This window comes from Trichechus manatus, unplaced genomic scaffold, assembly GCF_000243295.1.
Source record: "Trichechus manatus latirostris isolate Lorelei unplaced genomic scaffold, TriManLat1.0 scaffold00199, whole genome shotgun sequence".
Taxonomy (NCBI): Eukaryota; Metazoa; Chordata; class Mammalia; order Sirenia; family Trichechidae; genus Trichechus; species Trichechus manatus.
Genome location: NW_004444135.1, coordinates 514,582 through 535,765, shown reverse-complemented (window position 1 = coordinate 535,765; position 21,184 = coordinate 514,582). Strand labels below are relative to the sequence as shown.

Genomic DNA, 21,184 nt, shown 5'->3' with positions numbered 1-21,184 from the left:
CTTTACTGCCTCAATTCTGCTCCTATGACTTTCTATTGAGTTGTCTAATTCTGAAATTTTATTGTTAATCTTCTGGATTTCTGATTGCTGTCTCTGTATAGATTCTTGCAGCCTATTTGTCATTATGCTCTTGAATAATCTTCTTAAGTTCCTCTATTGCTTTGTCTTTGTCTTCCTTGGCTTGTTCTGCATTTTGATGGATTTCCTTCGTGGTATCTTCAAGAGTTCTGTATATTAATCTTTTGTATTCTGTCTCTGGTAATTCCAAGAAATTCTCTTCCTCCAGAAAATTTCTTGATTGTTTATTTTGGGAGCTTGCTAAAGCCATCATGGTCTGCCTCTTTATGTGATTTGATACTGTTGTCTCCAAGCCATCAATGAGTTATTGTATCTGCTGTTTATTTTGTTTGCTTACTGTGTCCTAGCTTCTTGTTTTGTTTTGATATTCCCAAACAGCTGCTCATGTGAGCTAGTTTGATTACTAGCACCTTTGAAGCTCTAATGTCCTGTCACCAGGTGGTTAGATCTGTTACTAAGTATGTGAGCCCAGGAGTTCATTTACTTTTCTTGTAAGGATTCAGCTCAGGTGTCCAGGCTCTCACCTACAGTCCTAGGCAAGCATGCGTGATTGGTATAGGCATAGGTAGCTGGCTACAGTGGGGGTCATGCGCTAAGCAAGGTAGGGGGCTGACAGCTGCCCGAGTGTCTGGGAGGAAAGCATCTCCCTGTTCCCTAGAGTGCCTAGGTGAGTGGGTTTTGCAGCCAGACTGTGAGCACCTAATGCTGTTGGCTGTAAGGACTGGGGGGCACCACTTATTCTTGGACCCCTGTCGCAGGTGGCTAGGTGGCGTGGGTGGAGCCACCAGTCCTCAGGCCCCTGATGTGGGCAGGTGAGGAACCTGCTTAATGAGCAGAGCAGTGTCAAATGTCACGAACCTGCCACTTGACAGCTGAAACAGTTCAAGTTAGACTTCAGGTATATACCCTGGTGTACTGTGGTAATGAGGGCCTACGCTGCTGAAATGGGCCCACACAAGTCTATGCAGGGGTGAAAGGCATTCAAAATCCATGGACCCCTTATGCCTGTGCCTAGGCAAAGGAGCTGTGCCTACCCTGAGTTCCTGGCTTAGGGGAGCCAGCAGATTATTTTTTCCTTATTTGTCAATTTGTTCCCTCTCCAAGGCTGGGAAAATGGCTCAGGGCTTGTGACAGGTCCTACTATTGGCCAGGGGACTTGTCAATCACTGAAGCCAGCCTGGGACCCAATGCAGAGTGGGGAGGGGAGAGAGGTTTTTCCCAAATGGCGTGTTTTTTGATCCGCACAGTAGGCCAGATGCAAGTACTTATGTTTAGTTGACTGAGCACTGCTTTTCACTGGTTCTGGATGCCTTAGTAGACTTTGTCGCTGGGCCTCTCCTGATGTGGAAAACGCCTCCTGAGCGCCACTGTTTGCCTCACCACTCATGTGAGCCGATCCAGCCTGAAGGGCTCTGGCTTTTGCCAGGTCAGGTTTGGCAATTCCTCACTGCTTCTAAACCATCTCTCCTTCCCCCCCGCCACTCAGTTTGATTCCTCAACTTTGCCTTTGATGTTCAGGGCTCCTAAATTGTCACATACAATCGATTCACATTTTTTTTCAGGTCTTTATTGTAAGAGGGACCACAGGAAGCGTATGACTACTCTGCCATCTCGGCCCCGCCTCCCTCTTTGATATTTTTTAATAAGAAATTTTTATTTCTAAGTTTTTATTCCTAATTTTTATTTCTTGCTCTTCTCATCATGAAGATATCCTAAAGAAAAATAAAACCGCTCTAAGTTTTAGCTGTTTACATTCTCTGTGGATTGATTCAATTTTCTTATTGGTATGCAAAAACATTCCAAGGATTTGAAAACCCAGGAAATATTAAATCATGAAAGCATGTCAAGGTTTTAAGTACTATTATAGCAAAGAACATTCCTTTACCCTGGCAATCTCTTTTTAGCAATCAAATAACCTGGGAATTGAAATAACTGGTTTAAAATCTTGCTACCAACCACTTTCAGTGTTCATTGTGTTAACAGTTCCTCTATCTTCTTGTGGCCCAGCTGGCTCCGTTTGTCCTACCACTGGAAGAGAATTCTTTAATCTGGGTTTGGTGAGATTTGTCTGCATGGTGTACACTTCTGTGCTATTTGGCTGGGTCAAGGAGGGAAGCAGCACAGAAGTGCACAAGAACAATATTCTAAACACACAGACAACTCCAGAGACCTATGTGACTGATATACACCCCCGATGCACATATATTAAGGATCCCTGGTGGCATAGTGGTTAAGAGCTATGGCTGCTAACCAAAAGGTCAGCAGTTTGAATCCATCAGCTGATCCTTGGAAATCCTATGGTGCATTTCTACTCTGTCCTATAGGGTTGCTATGAGTCAGAATTGACTCAACAGCAACAGGTTTGATCTTTTTTTTTTTACTGAATTGCCAAAATAGATTTCTGAAATATGATTTTAATAAAGAAAGTTTTTTGCCAGAGACTATCAAATCTTAAATATTACTTTTATGTCTTCCTTTTGAAAGTAGATTTTAACTTAAAATTCAATAAATATTTAGTATCTGCTGTGCCATAAACAAGACAGACATGTTTCCTGCCTATTTGGCTATCTAACCAAAGAGAAAGATAATTAATAAACCAGTAACTACAACACAATGTCTACTGCCATGGCTGGAGAATTACAGGGTGAAAATGAGCACCAGGGCATAAGAAATAGAAGAGAAGCTGAAATATGTTGTGTCTTGGAAGCCAAAGGAACTGCAGTCTGTAAGGTCAGAAATGGAGGTCACCAATGCTAGCAAACGTTCAGATAAGGACTGAAAAGGTCATTGGTGAGAGCTCTCGAAGGATGGGGATGGGGAGTGAAAGCCAGTTTGCAGGGTGTTGAGGAGAGATGAAGAAATGGAGATAACAATAGACAACTCTCTCAAAAAGTTTGGCAATTAGAAGCAAGGAGTGGGGTGAGCTGGAGGTCTAGGTAGGGTTAACAGAGACTTGATTTGTTTTTGAGTGAGCAGAGTATGTTTAAACTGATGGAATGAGCCAAAGAGAGAAAGAAGTTGAAGGTAGCAATGAGAGAAGAGATAATCAATAGTATGAGGTCCAGGAGAATAAGGAGAGGATGGTGTCTAGAGTAAAGTGGGAGGATCAGTCTTAAAGAAAAGACAGCTCTTTCCTTGATCAAAAGAGAAGAGAGGAAAGAAAGATAGGTATACAGCTCAGTTTCTAGACTTGGAGGCAAGAAGTTTTTATCCAAAATTTTAGTTTTTTGGGTGCGGCAAGGGGAGAAGTAGGCAGCATGGTCATTTGCTAAGAAAGAAGAACGAGGTCAGAAGTTTGAGTGAGTGATGCAGAGTCTGTAATCGCCACTGTGGAGACTGGGAGAGAGATTTAACAAAAGAACCAAAGAGGAATTTATTGTAGCATCAATTGGAAAGGTTGATTATTTTTTCCCCACAGTGTCCAACATCTGAGTATGAAGGAGAGGAGTCTGTGGTTTGAAATTGGGAATATCTGAATGCATGAGTCCAGGACCTAATACCAAACCAAACCAAACCCATTGCCATCAAGTCGATTCCAACTCATAGCGACCCTATAGGATCCAGTAGGGTTCAGGATATGACCTCAGAGCGGGTGGCTGCCGAGTAGCGGAGGCAAAGGTGTTTGAGGATGAGGAGCATACATACAGTACTGAGAAGCTAGGATACTGGCTGGTCATCCACCTGAATACTGAAGTAACTTGGGATGATGGCAGATTTTGAGGCAGAAAGACTAAGCCAGGTGCTAACATCTTCTACAAACCAGAGGTAGGCACTAGGCAGCTAACTACTTAGTTGGAAATTAATTGACTTTAAGAATGCTAACTTTAGTACTTGTTCAGTTACATTTCTACGAAGGAATCTCTGGTGCATCTTTATTTCATCTTAGGACAGAGTGGTTTCCCAGCACTTTCTTCCCTGGGATCCCTTTCCCTGCCTTCTTTGTCACTGCACAGTGAATACTGTCTTTTTTCTGTGTAAATTTTAGATGACTGACAGAGGGGGGTACAAGATTCATGAGATCAGAAAATATATTTTCAAAAGTGAAAGTACTGTCCTCTATCTTTTTAATTCCCCTCCTAATCTCTGCTGTTGTTGTTAGATGCTGTTGAGTCAACTCCAATTCATGGTGACCTTATGTATAACATTGCTCAGTCCTGCTCCATCTTCATGATTGTTGTATGCTCAAGTCTATTGTTGTGGCTACTGTGTGTGGCTTTCAACCTAAGGGACTCATCTTCCAGCACTATACTGGATGATGTTCTGTTGTGATCTACAAGTTTTTCATTGGCTGATTTTCAAAAGTAGATCACCGGGCCTTTCTTTAGACTGTTTTAGTCTGGAAGCTCCACTGAAAACTGTCCACCATGGGTCACCCTGCTGGTATTTGAAATGCTTGGTGATATAGCTTCCATCATCATAGCAACATGCAAGCCACCACCATATGACAAACAAAACTTTCTTATGTTCTTTTGGATAGAGTAATCTATGTATCCGCAGACAAAGACATATCTCTGGTTCTTTCATAATCATGCATGTGTTCAAGTGTCAATTTTGTGTCATTCCCTTGAGCATGATAGGATTTCCTTGACTGGCTACTGCCAGATCTGCTCCCATACCCTGGGGGCTCCCACATATACCATTTTAAAAGAAGAGAGTAGAAAAATATGGTCAATCTGTTTGATAGAAGACTATCAAATCTTAAATAGCACTTTTATGTCTTCCTTTTGAAAATAGATTTTAACTTAAAATTCAACAAATATTTAGTATCTGCTGTACCATAAACAAGACAGATATGTTCCCTGCCTATTCTGCTATCTAACCAAAGAGAAAGATCATTAATAAACCAGTAACTACCACACAACATCAGTTGTGTACTACTGTATTATTAACTTCTTGTTTTCATCCCATCCATCTTGAATTGAAAGTGGCTTTCATTTGGATTAGGGAGGCTTGGTGGTACAGTGGTTAAGTGCTTGGTTGCTAACAGAAAGGTCAGCAGTTTGAACCCACCAGCTGCTCCGTGGGAGAAAGATGTGGCAGTCTGCTTCCATAAAGATCTATAGCACTGGAAATGCTGTAGGGCAGTTCCACTCTGTCCTACAGGGTCGATGAGTTGGAATTGACTTGATAGTAGTGGGTTTGGTTTTTCATTTGGATTGTACCAAAAAACCAAAAAACCTAATTCGCTGCCATTGCGTCAATTCTGACTCATAGCGACCGTCTACGACAGAGTAGAACTGCCCCATAGGGTTTCCAAGGAGCGGCTGATAGATTCAAACTGTCGACCCTTTGGTTAGCAGCCTGAGCTCTTAACCACTGTGCCACCAGGGCTCCAAAACAAACCTTGGCTCCACTGGGGATCGAACCCAGGATCTTCTGCATGTAAAGCAGACACGCTAACCAGTACACTATGGAACAATTTTAATTGCACCAATATCCTAGTGTTCTAATTTATTGAATTTGAGGGTCTCCTGAATTAGAAGAATTATGATACAACTTCAGATTTAAAAGAACAAAAAACCTGATCCTTACATGAAAGCATTTCCTTTAGTCTAAAAATTCCTTATGCTGCTTCTCCACAAACCACTCCGACAATTACAAGTCTACTTTGGGCAAACTTAAAAATGTTTAACCCATTTCATGCCATTTTTTTTTAAACCTTCATGTTCATTCCATAATGTTTTCTTTTTTAAAATTAGAATGTGAGTTGAGGTTCTAAATGCCTCACTTTAGTGCTGGGTCTGCAACAATGTGATGATTTCTATTTTCACCTTTTGCTTTCAGACACACATGGATTGCCAAGGACATACCCTTTCTGCATGCTCTGGCTGCATTTCCCTGTCTGGTGCTTTTCCTGGCAGGCTGGCTGTTGACGTGCTTGCTTTAGGGAAAGGCAAAGGAACCAGGTAATGGAGCACCTGGACATCACTTCTCCCTCTGCTCCTTCCTTGCCTCCCTCGAACACGCCATTCAAACATTAATTGAGCACCTACTGGACGCCAGGCCTGAGTGAGGCACTAAATGAGACACCAGACATTACAAAGATTAAAAAAAAAAAAGGTCCTGCCCCCAAGGTACTGTCCTGTGATCTTAAACCCATTGCCATCAAGTGGATTCCAACTCATAGTGACCCTCTAGGACAGAGAAGAGCCGCCCCGCAGGGTTTCTGTGACCTTAGGCGACCTAAGATCTCCTTGATTCAGGCGGTGATTATGTTATGAGAAAATACAAGGAAACTGGCCAGAAGATTTCTTGAGAATCCTGTTTTAATAACTATGATTTTAAAGATTTATTCTAACAGATAATCTCCTGCCAAGTGTTTACTCTGCCCTGGAAAATTTCTCTTTACCCTTTAACATGTTTATGGTCCTTTCCCTGCTACTGTCGATTGGTATGTGTTCAAAAAATATGAAAGCATTTAAATATTAAAACAAAATGAATGTTGTTATAGTTATGATATGGAACAACACTACACGTTCATTAAGAATGCTTACAAAATCTTTTAATAAATGTGGAAAAATATCCACACTATAATGTCAAGTGAAGAAATAAAGCAGAGAAGAGAGCCTGAAGCACTAGACAGTAAATCACCTGTTAACACCCAAATTTTAACAGTGGTTATCCTTGAATAATGAGATTATAAATGTTTAAATTTTTCTTCTTTCTTTTTATTTTTCAAAATAAAGAATACCGAGGCCACAGATAAAGTAAAGCATTACTGAAGAAGAAGAACGAAGTGGGAGTCCTCATACTACCTGATTTTAGAAACTATTATACTGCCACGGTAGTCAAAGATACAATGGATACACAGACCAACAGAACAGAATTGAGAATCCAGACATAAATTCATTCACCTATGCGCAGCTGATATTTGACAAAGGCCCAAAGTCCATTAATTGGGGGAAAAGACAGTCTCTTTAACAAATCGTGCTGGTATAACTGGATATCCATCTGCAAAAAAATGAAACAAGACCCATACCTCACACCATGCACAAAAACTAAACTCAAAATGGATCAAAGACCTAAATATAAAATCTAAAACAATAAAGATCATGGAAGAAAAAATAGGGGACAATGCTAGGAGCCCTAATACATGGCATAAACAGAATACAAACCATAAGTAACAATGCACAAACACCAGAAGAGAAACTAGACAACTGGGAGCCCCTAAAAATCGAACACTTACACTCATCAAAAGACTTCACCAAAAGAGTAAAAAGACAACCTACAGACTGGGAAAAAATTTTTGGCTATGACATATCCGATCAGGGTCTAATCTCTAAAATCTACAAGTTACTGCGAAACTTCAACCACAAAAAGACAAATAACCCAATTAAAAAATGGGCAAAGGATACGAACAGGCACTTCATCAAAGAAGACATTCAGGTGGCTACCAGATACATGAGGAAATGCTCACAATCATTAGCCATTAGAGAAACGCAAATCAGAACTACAATGAGATATCATCTCACCCCAATAAGGCTAGCATTAATCCAAAAAGCACAAAATAATACATGTTGGAGAGGCTATGGAAAAACTGGAACACTTATACACTGCTAGTAGGAATGTAAAATGGTACAACCACTTTGGAAATCGATTTGGCACTTCCTTAAAAAGCTAGAAACAGAAGTACCATACGATCCAGCAATCCCACTCCTTAGAATATATCCTAGAGAAATAAGAGCCATCACATGAATAGATATAAGCATACCCATGTTCATTATAGCACTGTTCACAATAGCAAAATGATGGCAACAACCCAGGTGCCCATCAATGGATAAACAAATTATGGTATATTCACACAATGGAATACTACCCAGCGAAAAAGAACAATAATGAATCCAGGAAACATCTCACAACATGGATGAATCTGGAAGGCATTATGCTGGGTGAAATTAGTCAATCGCAAAAGGACAAATATCATATCAGACCACTATTATAAGAACTCAAGAAAAGGTTTAAACACAGAAGACATTTTTTGATAGTTACGAGGGTGGGGAGGGAGGGAGAGGGGAATTCACTAACTAGATAGTAGACAAGAATTATCTTAGGTGAAAGGAAGAAAAACATACAATACAGGGGAAGTCAGCACCACTGGACTAAACCAAAAGCTAAGACGTTTCCTGAACACAACCAAACACTTCGAGGCATGCTGTATCTGGTGCAGAGGTCTAGGGACCATGGTTTCAGGGGACATCTACGTCAATCGGCATAACAAAGTTTATTAAGAAAATGTTCTGCATCTCACTTTGGCGAGTGGCGTCTGGGGTCTTAAAAGCTACTGAGCGGCCATCTAAGATGCATCAATTGGTCCCAACCCACCTGGAGCAAAGAAAAACAAACACCAAAGATACAAGGAAAATATTAGCCCAAGAGACAAAAGGGGCCACATAAACCAGAGACTCCTCAGCCTGAGACCAAAAGAACTAGATGGTGCCCGACTACCACCAATGACCGCCCTGACAGGGAACACAACAGAGAATCCCTGACGGAGCAGGAGAAAAGTGGGGTGCAGAACTCAAATTCTAGTAAGAAGACCAGATTTCATGGTCTGACTGAGACTGGAGGAACCCTAGAAGACATGCCCCCTGGACTCTCTGTTAACCCAGAACTGAAACCATTCTCAAAGCCAAAACTTCAGACAAAATAATAAGGACTATATGACAAAATAATACTTGTGAAGAATGTGCTTCTTAGTTCAAATAGATACACGAGACTAAATGGGTGGCTCCTGTCCAGAGGCAAGATGAGAAGGTAGAAACGGATAGGAGCTGGTTGAATGGAGATGGGAAATCTGGGGTGGAAAGGAGGAATGTGTGGTCACATTCTAGGGATAGCAACTAAGGTCACATAACAATGTGTGTATAAATTTTTTTATGAGAAACTAACCTGAACTGTAAACTTTCACCTAAAGCACAATGAAAAAACAAAAAGAATACCATATTTATGTTTGTTTCTATGATAAAAATGGAAAAAATTATTTCTAAATATGTAGAAGTGATTGTTTTTGCAGTGTTTTACAAGCGACAATTTCAGTACATATGCCAAAGCCAGATGTGTACAATTTTAAAATGTGCTTAGCCTTGAATTTTCCAAATCTGTTCATAACATTGATTTTTCTGGATTCTAAGCTCATGTAACTGGTCAAATTCTGATACCTTTCCTAGGGTTCACATCTTAAAATATTCACTTTAGAAAAATCTGAGGGCATTGAGAAGGGGAAAAGAAAGACCTATACAATTTCTTCATCTGTCAAAAATGCATAGTTTTATTTAGGGTCTGGAATTCATTAGGAAAGGTTAAGGTACAGGTCATCGAGAGGTTATTTCAGAAAAAGGCTCTGCGGAGAGTACAACTGTTGACGAGGGATGATTTTACCACTTCAAGCAGGTGCAATGACATGTTTGCTCAAGCGCAATTTGGGATATCGGATGACAAACTCAGGAAGGCCACAAATGCCAACTAGTACAATCAAAGTGCCTATAAGAGAAGGCACTCCCTCCATGTTACGGAAATGGGAAATCCATGAGAAATCACAAGAACCTGGTTAGTACTTGGTGCAACTAAAGCCCATCTGTCTCCTACACTGGAGGGAAGTAGAAAGAAAATGTGGAAATGCCAGTAGCTGAGGGAGCCTGGAACTCACTCTGGTCTCTGGGAGAGCTATGAGAAAAAGCACTTGACCTTCTCTGGCCGATCACCTGTAAGTCAGTATTTCCAACAGGTCATTCTGTAACTGGCCATTCAGATTTTTAGAGGCTAAAAAGGAGACCGCACTGTAAACCAGGCACTTAGGCTTCCAGTAGACTTGGAAAAGACTTTACATGCATCAGTTGCAGCCACCAAGAGGGGTTAAAGAGGAGGAAAAATTGTCAGTCAGCTCACTTGGCCCACGGAACTAACAATGACAGGTTTCTTACAGAGCCTTGCTCCTCAAAGTGTGGCTATCTGACCAGCAGTGTTGGCATCACCTGGGAGCTTGTTAGAAAGGCAGACTCAAGACCTACTAAAGAGGAATCTGCATTTTTAACAAGATTCCCCGGTGATCTGTATGTATGCTAAGGTTCCAGGAGCGCTCTATGACAGGTATGCAATATTCCAACCACATTTCAAGTACTTTTGAATTTTCCTGCTTCCTACCTGTTTTCAAACATATTGAAAATAAGGTTTTTTACTGTGGCAAAAAGACTCATCCTCCAGCTAAAATCTCTGTGTGTGTGCTCACGCATGCATGCTTTCATGATCTTCCCCGGCAGAAGGAACCCTGGTGGCACAATGTTAAAACGGTTGGCTGCTAACCAAAAGTTTGGCTGTTCGAACCAACTAGCAGTTCTGCGGAAGAAAGATGTGGCAGTCTGCTTCCCTAAAGATTACAGTCTTGGAAACCCTATGGGGCAGTTCTACTCTGTCCTATAGGGTCGCTATGAGTTGGAATCGACTCAATTGCAATGGGTTTGGGTTTTGTTTGGTTTAAGACACCCAGAAACAACTTGATATTTACAACTTCGTTTTAAAACCTAGCTTACAAATGCAAGCATTTTCAGCTGTCCCAATTTTCTAAATTCCTTATAGCTTCTTGTAACTCTAAGCAAATTTTATTTTTGAAAGAGATACTACTTATCACAGACTTCTAAAATTTTTGCTCCTTATTTTTTATATTTTCTGATAAAAATATGTTTTCTTCTATACTTATTTTCTTGAGGTCATTAGAAGGAATTCCAACGTATTTTTCAACAGGGCTCGTCATTGTTGCCATGGGGGATGGTGGGGTGGTTGAAATTATGCTGGTAATATGCTCAATGTCTAAGAATCCACCTATAAGCCTGTGACCTACCTGAGCACGCAGAGGGAATTCAGGTAGCATCAGCCCCACCATCCCAGGAAGAGGTATTCTTGCCTTGAGAAAGTTTCTCTTCATAAATAAGTGACTAGATTCCAGTCCACTGATTAACTCAGTTATTACATCAGAGACTTAACAGTGTCTGACAAACATGCACATCAATTTACCCTTGGCCTTGGAGGGAAAAAGGTTGAAGTACGTTGAGGGAAAACTTACAGATAAATTCAAAGTAACAATTAAATTGTCAGTATTATTTTTATTACTGTAAAAAAGAATGTAAGCATCCTATAAACATTTGGATTAAGCCAAAGAAAGAGACAGAAGGTATCTAAGGCTGGATCTATGTAGGGTCAATCTTACCTGATTGTCGAATCCGTTGAAGAGTTTGCTGGACCAGAACCTCCGATCTTGGGACAATGATGATGAAGTCCACTTTGCTGAAGTGGCCGAGGTCCAGGCTCTGGCTGCCGCTGTCTGCGATAGCGCACACCTGAGATAAGAGTTTTCTGGCAACTGTAAGCTGTGGTTGATAAATTTGGAAGGTTTCATTATCTAAACCTAAAATAAAAAAGTCATAAGAAGAAGATTAATTTACTTCAATCCATATGGGGACACACACACACACACGGTAGTGTAATACCCTGTCACTAAGACTTCCCACTTTCTATTCTCACTCTCTAGTGAGTTTTAATAGGTTTGCTTATTTTCCCTGAAACTTGGCTAAATGGATGTGCTCAGGAGTGGATGTGGCAATTTTACAAAATGTATTATTTCAAAACTGATTGTCTCACAGATCACTAATTCAACTCCCTAGCCCCCTACCCAGAAATGGAGGAGACAGACTATGTTCTGGTAGTTGGAGCCAGGGTTCATCTCTGGAAAGGGGAAGAAAGAGTTTCCAGTTTCCTTTAGGAATATCAGCAGAGATCAGGTGCCTAAGCCCAGATCCGGTTCAGGGAAGGAGGTGATGCCATAACTAAAATAATGCTGAGTTCTTCTGAGCTTTTTGGATGGCACCACAGTAAACATTTCCTCACCAGCAAGGCAGTTGCAACATGGCCTGAAATTCCCCTCACTGTGACGCACAACATGGGTCAGGGAGACACCGGCTCACCCACTCTACCCAACTTTGCCAGTGCTTACGACCTGGCAGGTCTAGGTGGTTCTGGTCAACTCCAGTGCTGATGCCTGTGCTATCTGAACAGACCTGACCCATGACACAGCCATTTGGCCACTCCACAGGTGACACGTTAGGAAAACATTGCCCAGATACTCTAAGCATGTCAATAGCTTTTTATGACAAATTACAACCAATCAATCTCTTATACATGAGTATGCATGAATACACACACATTCTCTCTCTCTGAAAGAGACCAGCCTAATTGGCTAAACAGCTGCGTTGGCAACACCCAAGACTTGTTTAAAGGGCCTTTTTTTATCAGGAACACATGAGGCAGTTTGAAGTGCATAGCAAGGGACAAATAAACCTGTTCTAGTTAGTGTTTTCTAAAATCAAACTGCAACGCAGCCAAGGCAAAGAGAGTAGTCACAATAGCCCAGCTTGAGGTGCTCTCCCTACTAGCTAAGAGAACTCACTGGAACAGGTTAAAGCTGCGTAGCAGTTCAGGTCAGATTAGCTCTTGACCCACAGTGACTGCCAGTCAAAGTAAGTCCTGTCTTCTGATAGTTCGGCTGCCAATGCCTTTATTTCCTGGGTTGTGGACTAACACAAATGAGGATATAATTTGCAATTCATAGAATTTAATTTACTTAATCAATTTTGAAGATTTAGGAAACATAAAAAATATCCTTATGCAGTGTTTCTTAAATTGGAAATCAATGATATGTGCTTGGGAATCTGTAAGTACTCTGAGAATTTTTAAATTCTAATAATTATTAAAACAACTAACATATACACATTTTAGATCATCTGGAGGATAGCGTTATTATCAAATACTCTCCAGAAGTTGAAAAAATTTATTTCTTGTAATATTTGCTTTTGTTTTTATGATTGAGCTGATGCCAAGCCACGGCCTTTTCTGGCCTGAGGTAGTCCTAATATATAAATGATGCATTCCTGTCAGGTGAAGGCCAACTGGCTGTCAGCAGCAACTTACATGGATCTGTTTCCTATCAATCCTTTCTCCTGTTCTTTTCTCATTCTCTCCTATGCTGTCTCTATTAATTAGTGAATTGAGGAAGGAATCTGAACTCAAAGTAAGCCAGTCTAATGATCAGACTCCTCGCCCCTGTCCCACTGCCCTCCCCTCCCCCACCCGTGTGCCCCTAAAACTTGTTGTGGGGCAGCTGATGTGCTGGACTGCTGCTCTCTCTGCCAGGAAGGCCTAGCCACCCCCTGAGATATATGTATGCTTTACAAGTCAGAGCACAAGTGAAAGGAGAGGGAGCCAGGAACCCGGCACGGCTTGTAGTCTAGGCTCCTTCAAGCAGTTCTTGAGGCCCTCAACCATCACTCTGGACAGAGCTGGTGAAACTAAGGAAAGTACACTGAGGACCCCAGACTCTTCTAAGAAAAAAAAAGAGAGAGAGATTGCTTAAGATAAAATCTTTGACTTTGTTTTCAATTCTACACGACATTTATTAAGAACAAAGCCTTTGATGTAGGCCGTGTGATAAGGTATTTCTTACTGGGCTAGGCTTATCATACAGATAATGAGGAAAAGCCTGTCATGGTCTGTAACTTGGAGGTGAGTTCTCAAAACCCTCAGAATGACTTAGCTTCCATGTCTCTCCCAGGACTGCTTTCCCCCTCTTGGTTTGAGGCAACGTTACCCAGATTTTGCGTGGGAATCATAGCAGCAGCCTCTTGAGGGGACACACATTCATTAAGGTCTCCATTGAAAGGGGTAACCACACTGTCTCCCCTTCTTTGTTGCATTTTTTCTAGCAGCTTGTCCAGGTCATCGCCTGTTTTAAAATAAAGCAGAGATAAGAAGATTACAAGGAATGATATGGTTGTATCATTTATATCAGCCTCAAAGCAGGGCAATACAACTGGGTTCTCATTAGGATTTGGGGGTCAGCCACCTTTTCACGGCCATTTCTACAGTGGTTTCTTTACAGCTAGAACTACCCTCGTTTGTATCATGTTTACAATTTATATGCTTCCCCTGCTCTATCTCTCTTGACCTTCACAGTATTTAAAGCAGACAGGACAGGATTACAATGTCTTCACTGGACATTCTGGAACACTGCGGCTGGGGAGACACAGACTCGCCCATGGTCACGCAAGAAATCAGTAACTAAGCTGAGGCTTCTGACCCTACTGGGGGTCCCCCTTCCTGGGGACCACGCTGCTGCCTTATTTGGTGTTAGTAAGAAAATACTTAGGATAAACCGTTCCAGATGAAAGTAAATTGGCTGGCAAGCTTAAGCCCCACACGCATCTCCTTGACGGGCTAAGATTTAAATTCAGAAAATCACGTAGCTAGAGGCTGGCAGTGTTGCTGCATCTCACAACCACTCACCTAATGACGTGTTTTTGAAATGCGATGCCAGGAAACTGACCTTTCCTGTGATGAGCTCATAACTAATTTCTTTTAAAAACTCACTTGTGGTGAGCATGCTCTCTGCCAGAGCTCTGGACTGATGCTGACCTGGAGAACGGAGGGAGAAGAGATGATCGCCAACAGAAGGGAAAAGCTAAATGCACAAATGTTCACTAGGACATTATTTGTAATAGCAAAAACTGGAAACAACTGAAGTATTTAATTATAGGGACGTGGCAAAGAAAACTACGGTACACCAAAAGATGGACAATTATACAGCATATGAAATTATAGTTTTAAGGCTATGTTCAGAAACACAGAAAATGTGTATAATATTTAAGGTCAAGTGGTCAAGGGAAAATGATATACCTTGTTTGTCACTGTGAAAATATATGCATGCATGTAGATAAACTAGGGAGGACTATGGAAAAAACTAAAAAAATTTGTGTTTGCAAGTTTATAATAGATATTTGTCTTAAAAATATAAACTCATGTTGTTAAGTATTTTTCACAAATTAAAAGGAAAGAAAAAGTAATGTGCCACACTTTCTGATGATGCTTTCTGGAAGACATATGTGGCAGGGACAGATGGCAGGCAGGTTCCCCCAAAGTGGGAGGCTTTGCCACTCTGGTAGTAAGAGGCGAGAGTCATTCACTACAGATGGGAGAGAAGCACGATTTAGTCCATATGGCTCCCCAGGATGAAGCCTGTACCTGCCTGGTAGAAAATCAGTATTGAAAAAGAAAGAAAGAAGAGACAAACACATTTTATAAACTTTTCTAAACTTTTTCTTTAGAGTCAAAGTTATATCATTAAATATCCTCTTCAGTGAGGAGCTGAATACATGAGCTAAGTTTTTGGCAAATCTGATTGATGGGGCTTAAGCCACCTGCAGCACTGGTTTTATCACATGCTAGAGTGGTAACATTTCCAAAACATTGTAAGGACAGAAGATACATGAGACAAGCGTATCTGTTACTAGGGTGAGCTTTGGAATGATGCTCCCCCAACCAGCTGACAGGGACACCAGCCAAACTAAGGGCTACAAATACCTGATCTGAGGCGGAAAGGAAAAGTTAAAATTAGGAGGAAGAATCCAAGTTGAAGCAGTTACCCAGAGATTACATAGATGCCTGAAATACATAGGCACCTAATGAATATTTTTCAAATGGACAGATGGTTGAATGAATGGATTAAAAAAAAAATTACTCACCTAACACAACCACACAAAATTCATTTCCTCTCATTTTTGATGCACAAATTGCCACAACATAATCTGGTAGCCTTTGGTAGTGTCTCATTTCACTGAGAGTCCTCAATGTCTCTGAAATGCCCTCTGCCAAAGAGTTCTGGGTCACAATCACATGTACCAAGTCTTGAGATACACTGGCGATTAATCTAGCAAGCCAGGGGAGTTGTCCTGGAGACACGGGTATACACTGGGCACCCATTTGCAGGGCTCGCTCTCTCAGAGTAAATTCCTGCATAGCTTTCAGCATAATTTGCTCAAATTCTTCCCTGAGAGGTATCTGATCAGGACCTAAATTGAAGAGAATCACAGCTAGAATAAAAAAATTACAGCTAGAAGAAGTGACACACACACACACACACACACACACACACACTAGTGTGTGGTCCTTCTAAGCCTATTATGCTCCACCTGCCAGATAAGCTCTCTTGTTCTTGTAGTGGTCTCAAGTCTAGAGCCCCTACTAGCCCATTTCCACTGTGAAATTACCTTCTCTCTTCTCTCTTGCCCTCAATTTAAAACAACACAAAGCAGGCCTGTTCTCCTACTCTTGGTACTTTTAAAGGAGATGGCTGGCACAAATTGTAAACACACTTGTCTGCTAACCGGAAGGTTAGAGGTTTCAGTCCACCCACAGGCATCTCAGAAGAAAGGACAATTACCCAGCATTTGAAATGACAATTCATCACCTGGTAATCTACTTCTGAAAAATCAGCCATTGAAAACTCTACAGAGCACAGTTCTTCTCTGACACACATGAGGTTGCCATGTGTCGGAACTGACTTAAAGGCAACTTTTTTTTTTTTTTTTTTAACAAAGGGATAGTATCAATTCCATTGTATACTTTGAGAGATGGTCATTGTAGGTGGCATATTTCTAGGTCTATTAAACTTGGCATTATGGAAATGGTCAGTGACTAATGAAATAAGAAGCCAAAACCGATTAATTTTAGCTTTCATTCATTTCTCATTTTATTCATAGGTACTTTGAAAAACATTTCAGTATATTGCTGCTATACCTAATTTTGAGAATAGCACCCAAAGGAAAACTAAGCTTAATTATTTTTCACTCCCAATTTATTTTTTAGGCAGCCTCACACCTTTCCCTGATAGAGAATGCTCTCATCATCTAGTTATTTGCCAGCGTTCTGGGCTGTTAAATATGGCATTTGACCCTCTTTCCAGGTCATGATTATCACTAAGCTTATACTGGTGATCTGTGGCCCCTGGAATTAAGGGAACTTTGTTTCTCTTATTCTCTTTAGAATCTCAACCAGTGCTTAGAATAAAATAAGTAAGTCAATGTTTGGCATCCAAGTCACACAAATGAATTAAGATTCCTAAACTTAGTTTAAATTGAAACCAGTGAGACTATGTTCACTCCCTCTATTCAGAATAATTTCTTTTGCTGTGTGAACCTGAGATTCAAAACTTTAGTCTGCTGTAAACAGATACAGGCTCTTCAGTGTCTGTGACCTGAGATCAAGCAACAGCCTCATAGCTCAGGGCTAAAAGCTCCTTACACTAGAACACAGGGATAAGGGCCTGGACTTCTGTACGGGAAGGAGTGCCTTGAGTGCCTCCTCTAACAGTGATCTACATGGCCTCCCTTGACCCTGCCTCCGGGAAAATAAGAAAATGAGGGACTTTGTAATATTTTTTAGGATAAGAAAAATTAAATAAAATATTATAATTTTCAAAACAGATCATTTTAATTAGATAAAACAGTTTTTCCAGGATTTACTGGGGGCCAGGAAGAGGCAGGAGAGTGGAATCCTCACAGGCAACTTTTTTCTCTTGTATACATGGAAACAGGGCAAGAAATCTGCGATGCTTACATTTTATGTTTCTAATGTCCTGCCCAATCATTTGCTAGGGTAGAGGGATGCCTTCTCATCACCTTGGAACCACCAGGCCCTCTGATCCTCATTTAGCTTCATCAAATTAGCATCGTGGTTAGTGGTTACCGGGTGCATACTTATCAGTAGTAAGCTCCAAGTGGATTGGTCTGTACCTTCTGTATCAGATGAAGGGAGAGTGGTCGTCCCAGAGCATGACAGCTCTAAAGCATGTGGCCCTGACTGTTCCCAATTCCCTACTACCTCTCAGAGACAACCTGAAGGCTCAGAGGGCTGGTCAGTAGGTGTGTCCCTAAGACCCACTCCAAACCACTATTAACATGTTCTACTTGGCAGCATAATTAACTCCAAATGTAAAGGCATTCTGGGACAATAAAACTACTGAACATGGTCGCAATACTCTCTGTCGTCTTAAAACTCACTTTTGTAGAGTTTGACCGATTTACTGTCAGGAATCAAGAAATGGGGAAAAATGAATCAACGTTTAAATAAGGTAAGAGACTTCTTAAGAGCAAAATGCCTTGCTTTTCAATCGCCTCCCATCATTTCTTCATCTCAGACTTTTCAGCTAAATTGCAGGAACTTTATCTTCACTTTTCACAAGCTTGATAATAGTAATTTTCTTTCCTTCAAGTACTAATCTCTAGTAACTCAGTTCAGCCCAGGCATCAGCTTTGATGGCTTTTCAGATACAGCTACCTTAATAGAAAAAGACAAAGTTCCAACATACTTAGAGCCCTCCAAGAATCTCTGGATTTGCTGATTTCATTATCTGCTTCAAAAGATTTTCAGATTGTGAAATAACAGATATTTTTTAAAGTGGAAAGGCCAGTTCCTCCTGGAGAATCTTGCTCTTCTCTATTATCTCTAGGTAACTAAGCCATCAAAGTATTACACCACTTCCCGTTGAGTTGATTCCTCTCATGGCCACCCCATATGTGTCAAAGTAGAACTGAGCTCCATAGGGTTTTCAATGGCTGATTTTTTGGAATTAGATTGCCAGGCCTTTCTTCCAAAGTGCCTCTGGCTGGAATTGAATTGCCAACCTTTTGTTTAGCAGCTGAGCGCATTAACTCTTTATACCACCCAGGGACTTCATCAAAGTATTAGACATGTCCTTTTAGAAGTTTGGATTTATTTTTTTTAATGTTTATAATCTACAGTATATGTGAAAATATTCCTGCTGCCTTCTTCAAAGCCTCTGCAACAAAAAATACATTTCAGAGACTCCAGAAAAGTTAGTTGTTGAGAGGCGGAGAAATTCCAGAATACAAAGTCTAGATTTAAAAAATAAAAATAGCTATTGAGATTGCACACAAAGACACCTAATTAACTGACTGGAAGTAAAACTTAGAAGAGAATTTATTCTGCAGGGTACAGAAGAGCCTTGTATAAATGAATAGAGATTTTTGTGTTTTTTAAGATAAAAGCAGCTAATAATTTAAAAGAAGACATTTTGTTTTGTCCATTTGGTTCATTTCATTAGCTTAGACTTTGATTTTTATAATTGTTATGAAGATTGAAAAAAAATGTTATACTGAGTGGCTTGGTTTGCTATAATATCATCACTTAGAAGAATACTGATTCTGGGTACATCTAGAAGCTGATTTTTTATCTTAGAACACAGCCCACAGTCCAATGTCAGTACATAGCAATTAAAATTATGACACCAAATGAGCTGCAGACCCAGGTGATTTTTATAATTTTATTCCCTATCAGTAAGCATGATCAGTAAGTCCTAGATTTACCATGAAAGTGGCTCATGGGTAATCTGAAGCCTTACAAGTTTCAAAAGCACATCAAAGCAGGCCTTCAGGCTCTCAGGCACTAAATGTTACAGCCAAGGTTGCTAACTGATGCTCCAAAGACTGAATCTGGCCTGTTGAAGCTTTGGCTAGTCCAGTGTTTTTTTACTTCTTAATATTAAAGTATTTTTCTAACATCAAAACAATTCACGAGAGTGCATATGAAATTTTTATGTGTAATTTTATATCTTGAACGTTTTTCTAAGTAAATTAGTGGCCTGAAGTCCTGGAGTGAGTTTGTAATTAGGCTGCATATCAGATGGCCTACTGAAGTTTGCAAAATAAAGGACATTTCAATGTAAATGCTGCTGAACACTACAGTATTGTCAGGGCACCTGCATACACCCACCGTGGGGCTCAGGATGATATATCAAATAGAATAAATACAGGGTTCATGACCTATATACCCCCTTACCCTAAAGCTAGAGAACCTTTTAGAGAGGTCCACAGTGACCACCTCAGTGAAGGAGAACATGATGGGACTATGTAAAAGGGGTATAGCTAGAGAAGGAAAAAAACACATAAATAAAAAGGATGTAGGGACAGTGGATAAAATAAAAAAGGCTAAGTGGAAAACTGGAAAATCACTGCCTAAGGCAATGCTATCTTTGCATTCCAGACGGTAGTTGCATCTTTAAAGGTTACTTGGCACAGCCCTTTTAAGGTTCTGCCTGCACTGAATGCTCTGGAGAGCTTAGGAACACCGTGAGACTGGACACTAGATGGAGCAATTCATCTCTTCTAGGTCCGAAGACGCAACCAGAGGAGCAAAGGAGGCTGGATCTGAGAGAAATGGGGAGAAAGCGAGATAGGCAGGTGGCTGAAATAGAGAAGAGGAAGAAAGGAAAGAAGAGGAGTGAAGAGGAAAAGGGAAAAATCATAGAGAATGGAGCTGAAGGAGAGGAATGGCAGACGATAAAGAAGGACAGTAAGAGACAGAGACAAGTGGATGAATGTGAGAAAGTAGGAGAAGAACGAAAAAAGTATGTTACAAGGAAGAATGGAAACAGTCACCATCAAATGGTTATCAAAACCAGCTTACCTAGACGCACAAGATACTGGATAGTCAGAAGAATCATGTTTTCCACGCTCAGGAGCTGGCCGCCAGTCAATCCTAATTGTTCCAAATCTTTGTTTTCTACCTGTGGAATCTTGTAGCAATTCACCAGCAGAGGACTCACAACAATGTCACCAACATTTCCATAGAAATAGGGTAAAGTGCCATAGCCTGTCCCAATAGAAGAAGATTGAGAAATAAGTCAAAAAAGTTCAACATTTTTTTTTTGCGGTCCAACCAGGTACATTTGCTCAAATAGAATACAAAGATGTTTACAAAGTTCCCTGCTCTCTGAGATGGTTACCAAACAAATTGCTCAAATATATCAATCCTAGGGAATTCACTTGCTGCTTGAAATTCTTATACTTATCTTAAACTAGATGAACAGGAAGCAAAATACTCAAATTATATTATCTGTTTCCCACAGAAAGGCCATGTTAATACTATATCTCTGCCATAGAGGACTGATGAGAGTTTGCAAAGTATCTCTGTATTCCTTGTAAAACTGCAATTATAAAATATTTTCCCATAAATTCCAGATTAGGTTTCTTTACAGATAAGAAATTTTCTCTGTAGAAGAAGTCAGAAGACAAACTAACATGTTTTACTTCCTGGGGTTTTCTTAAAAGAAAATGTAAGCTAAATTCACTGATCAACATTAATAGTGTACCAGTTGAAGGTGCTTGATAGTTCCTACTCTTTCTGCCTATCTTAGATACTTTTGTTATTTTTCCCCAATATTGTGAGTAAACGGCCTCAAATTATCTTGGAAGTAGGATAAATATGT

The 21,184-nt window shown here is 40.5% G+C and overlaps 1 protein-coding gene and 1 non-coding gene across 2 annotated transcripts in view; both read right to left on the bottom strand.

Moving 5' to 3' along the window:
- Positions 1-21,184, bottom strand: part of GREB1L (GREB1 like retinoic acid receptor coactivator) — a 167,892-nt gene that overhangs the window by 83,462 nt on the left and 63,246 nt on the right. The window contains exons 9-13 of the mRNA XM_004387917.2: positions 20,383-20,568; positions 15,642-15,968; positions 14,407-14,535; positions 13,712-13,846; positions 11,279-11,476 (exon numbers count right to left, since the gene is read on the bottom strand). Of these exons, the coding sequence (XP_004387974.1) occupies positions 11,279-11,476; positions 13,712-13,846; positions 14,407-14,535; positions 15,642-15,968; positions 20,383-20,568 (975 nt within the window). The remainder of the gene's footprint in view (positions 1-11,278; positions 11,477-13,711; positions 13,847-14,406; positions 14,536-15,641; positions 15,969-20,382; positions 20,569-21,184) is intronic.
- Positions 5,424-5,496, bottom strand: TRNAV-UAC (transfer RNA valine (anticodon UAC)). Its single transcript has one exon. It is a non-coding gene; the product is annotated as a tRNA-Val (tRNA).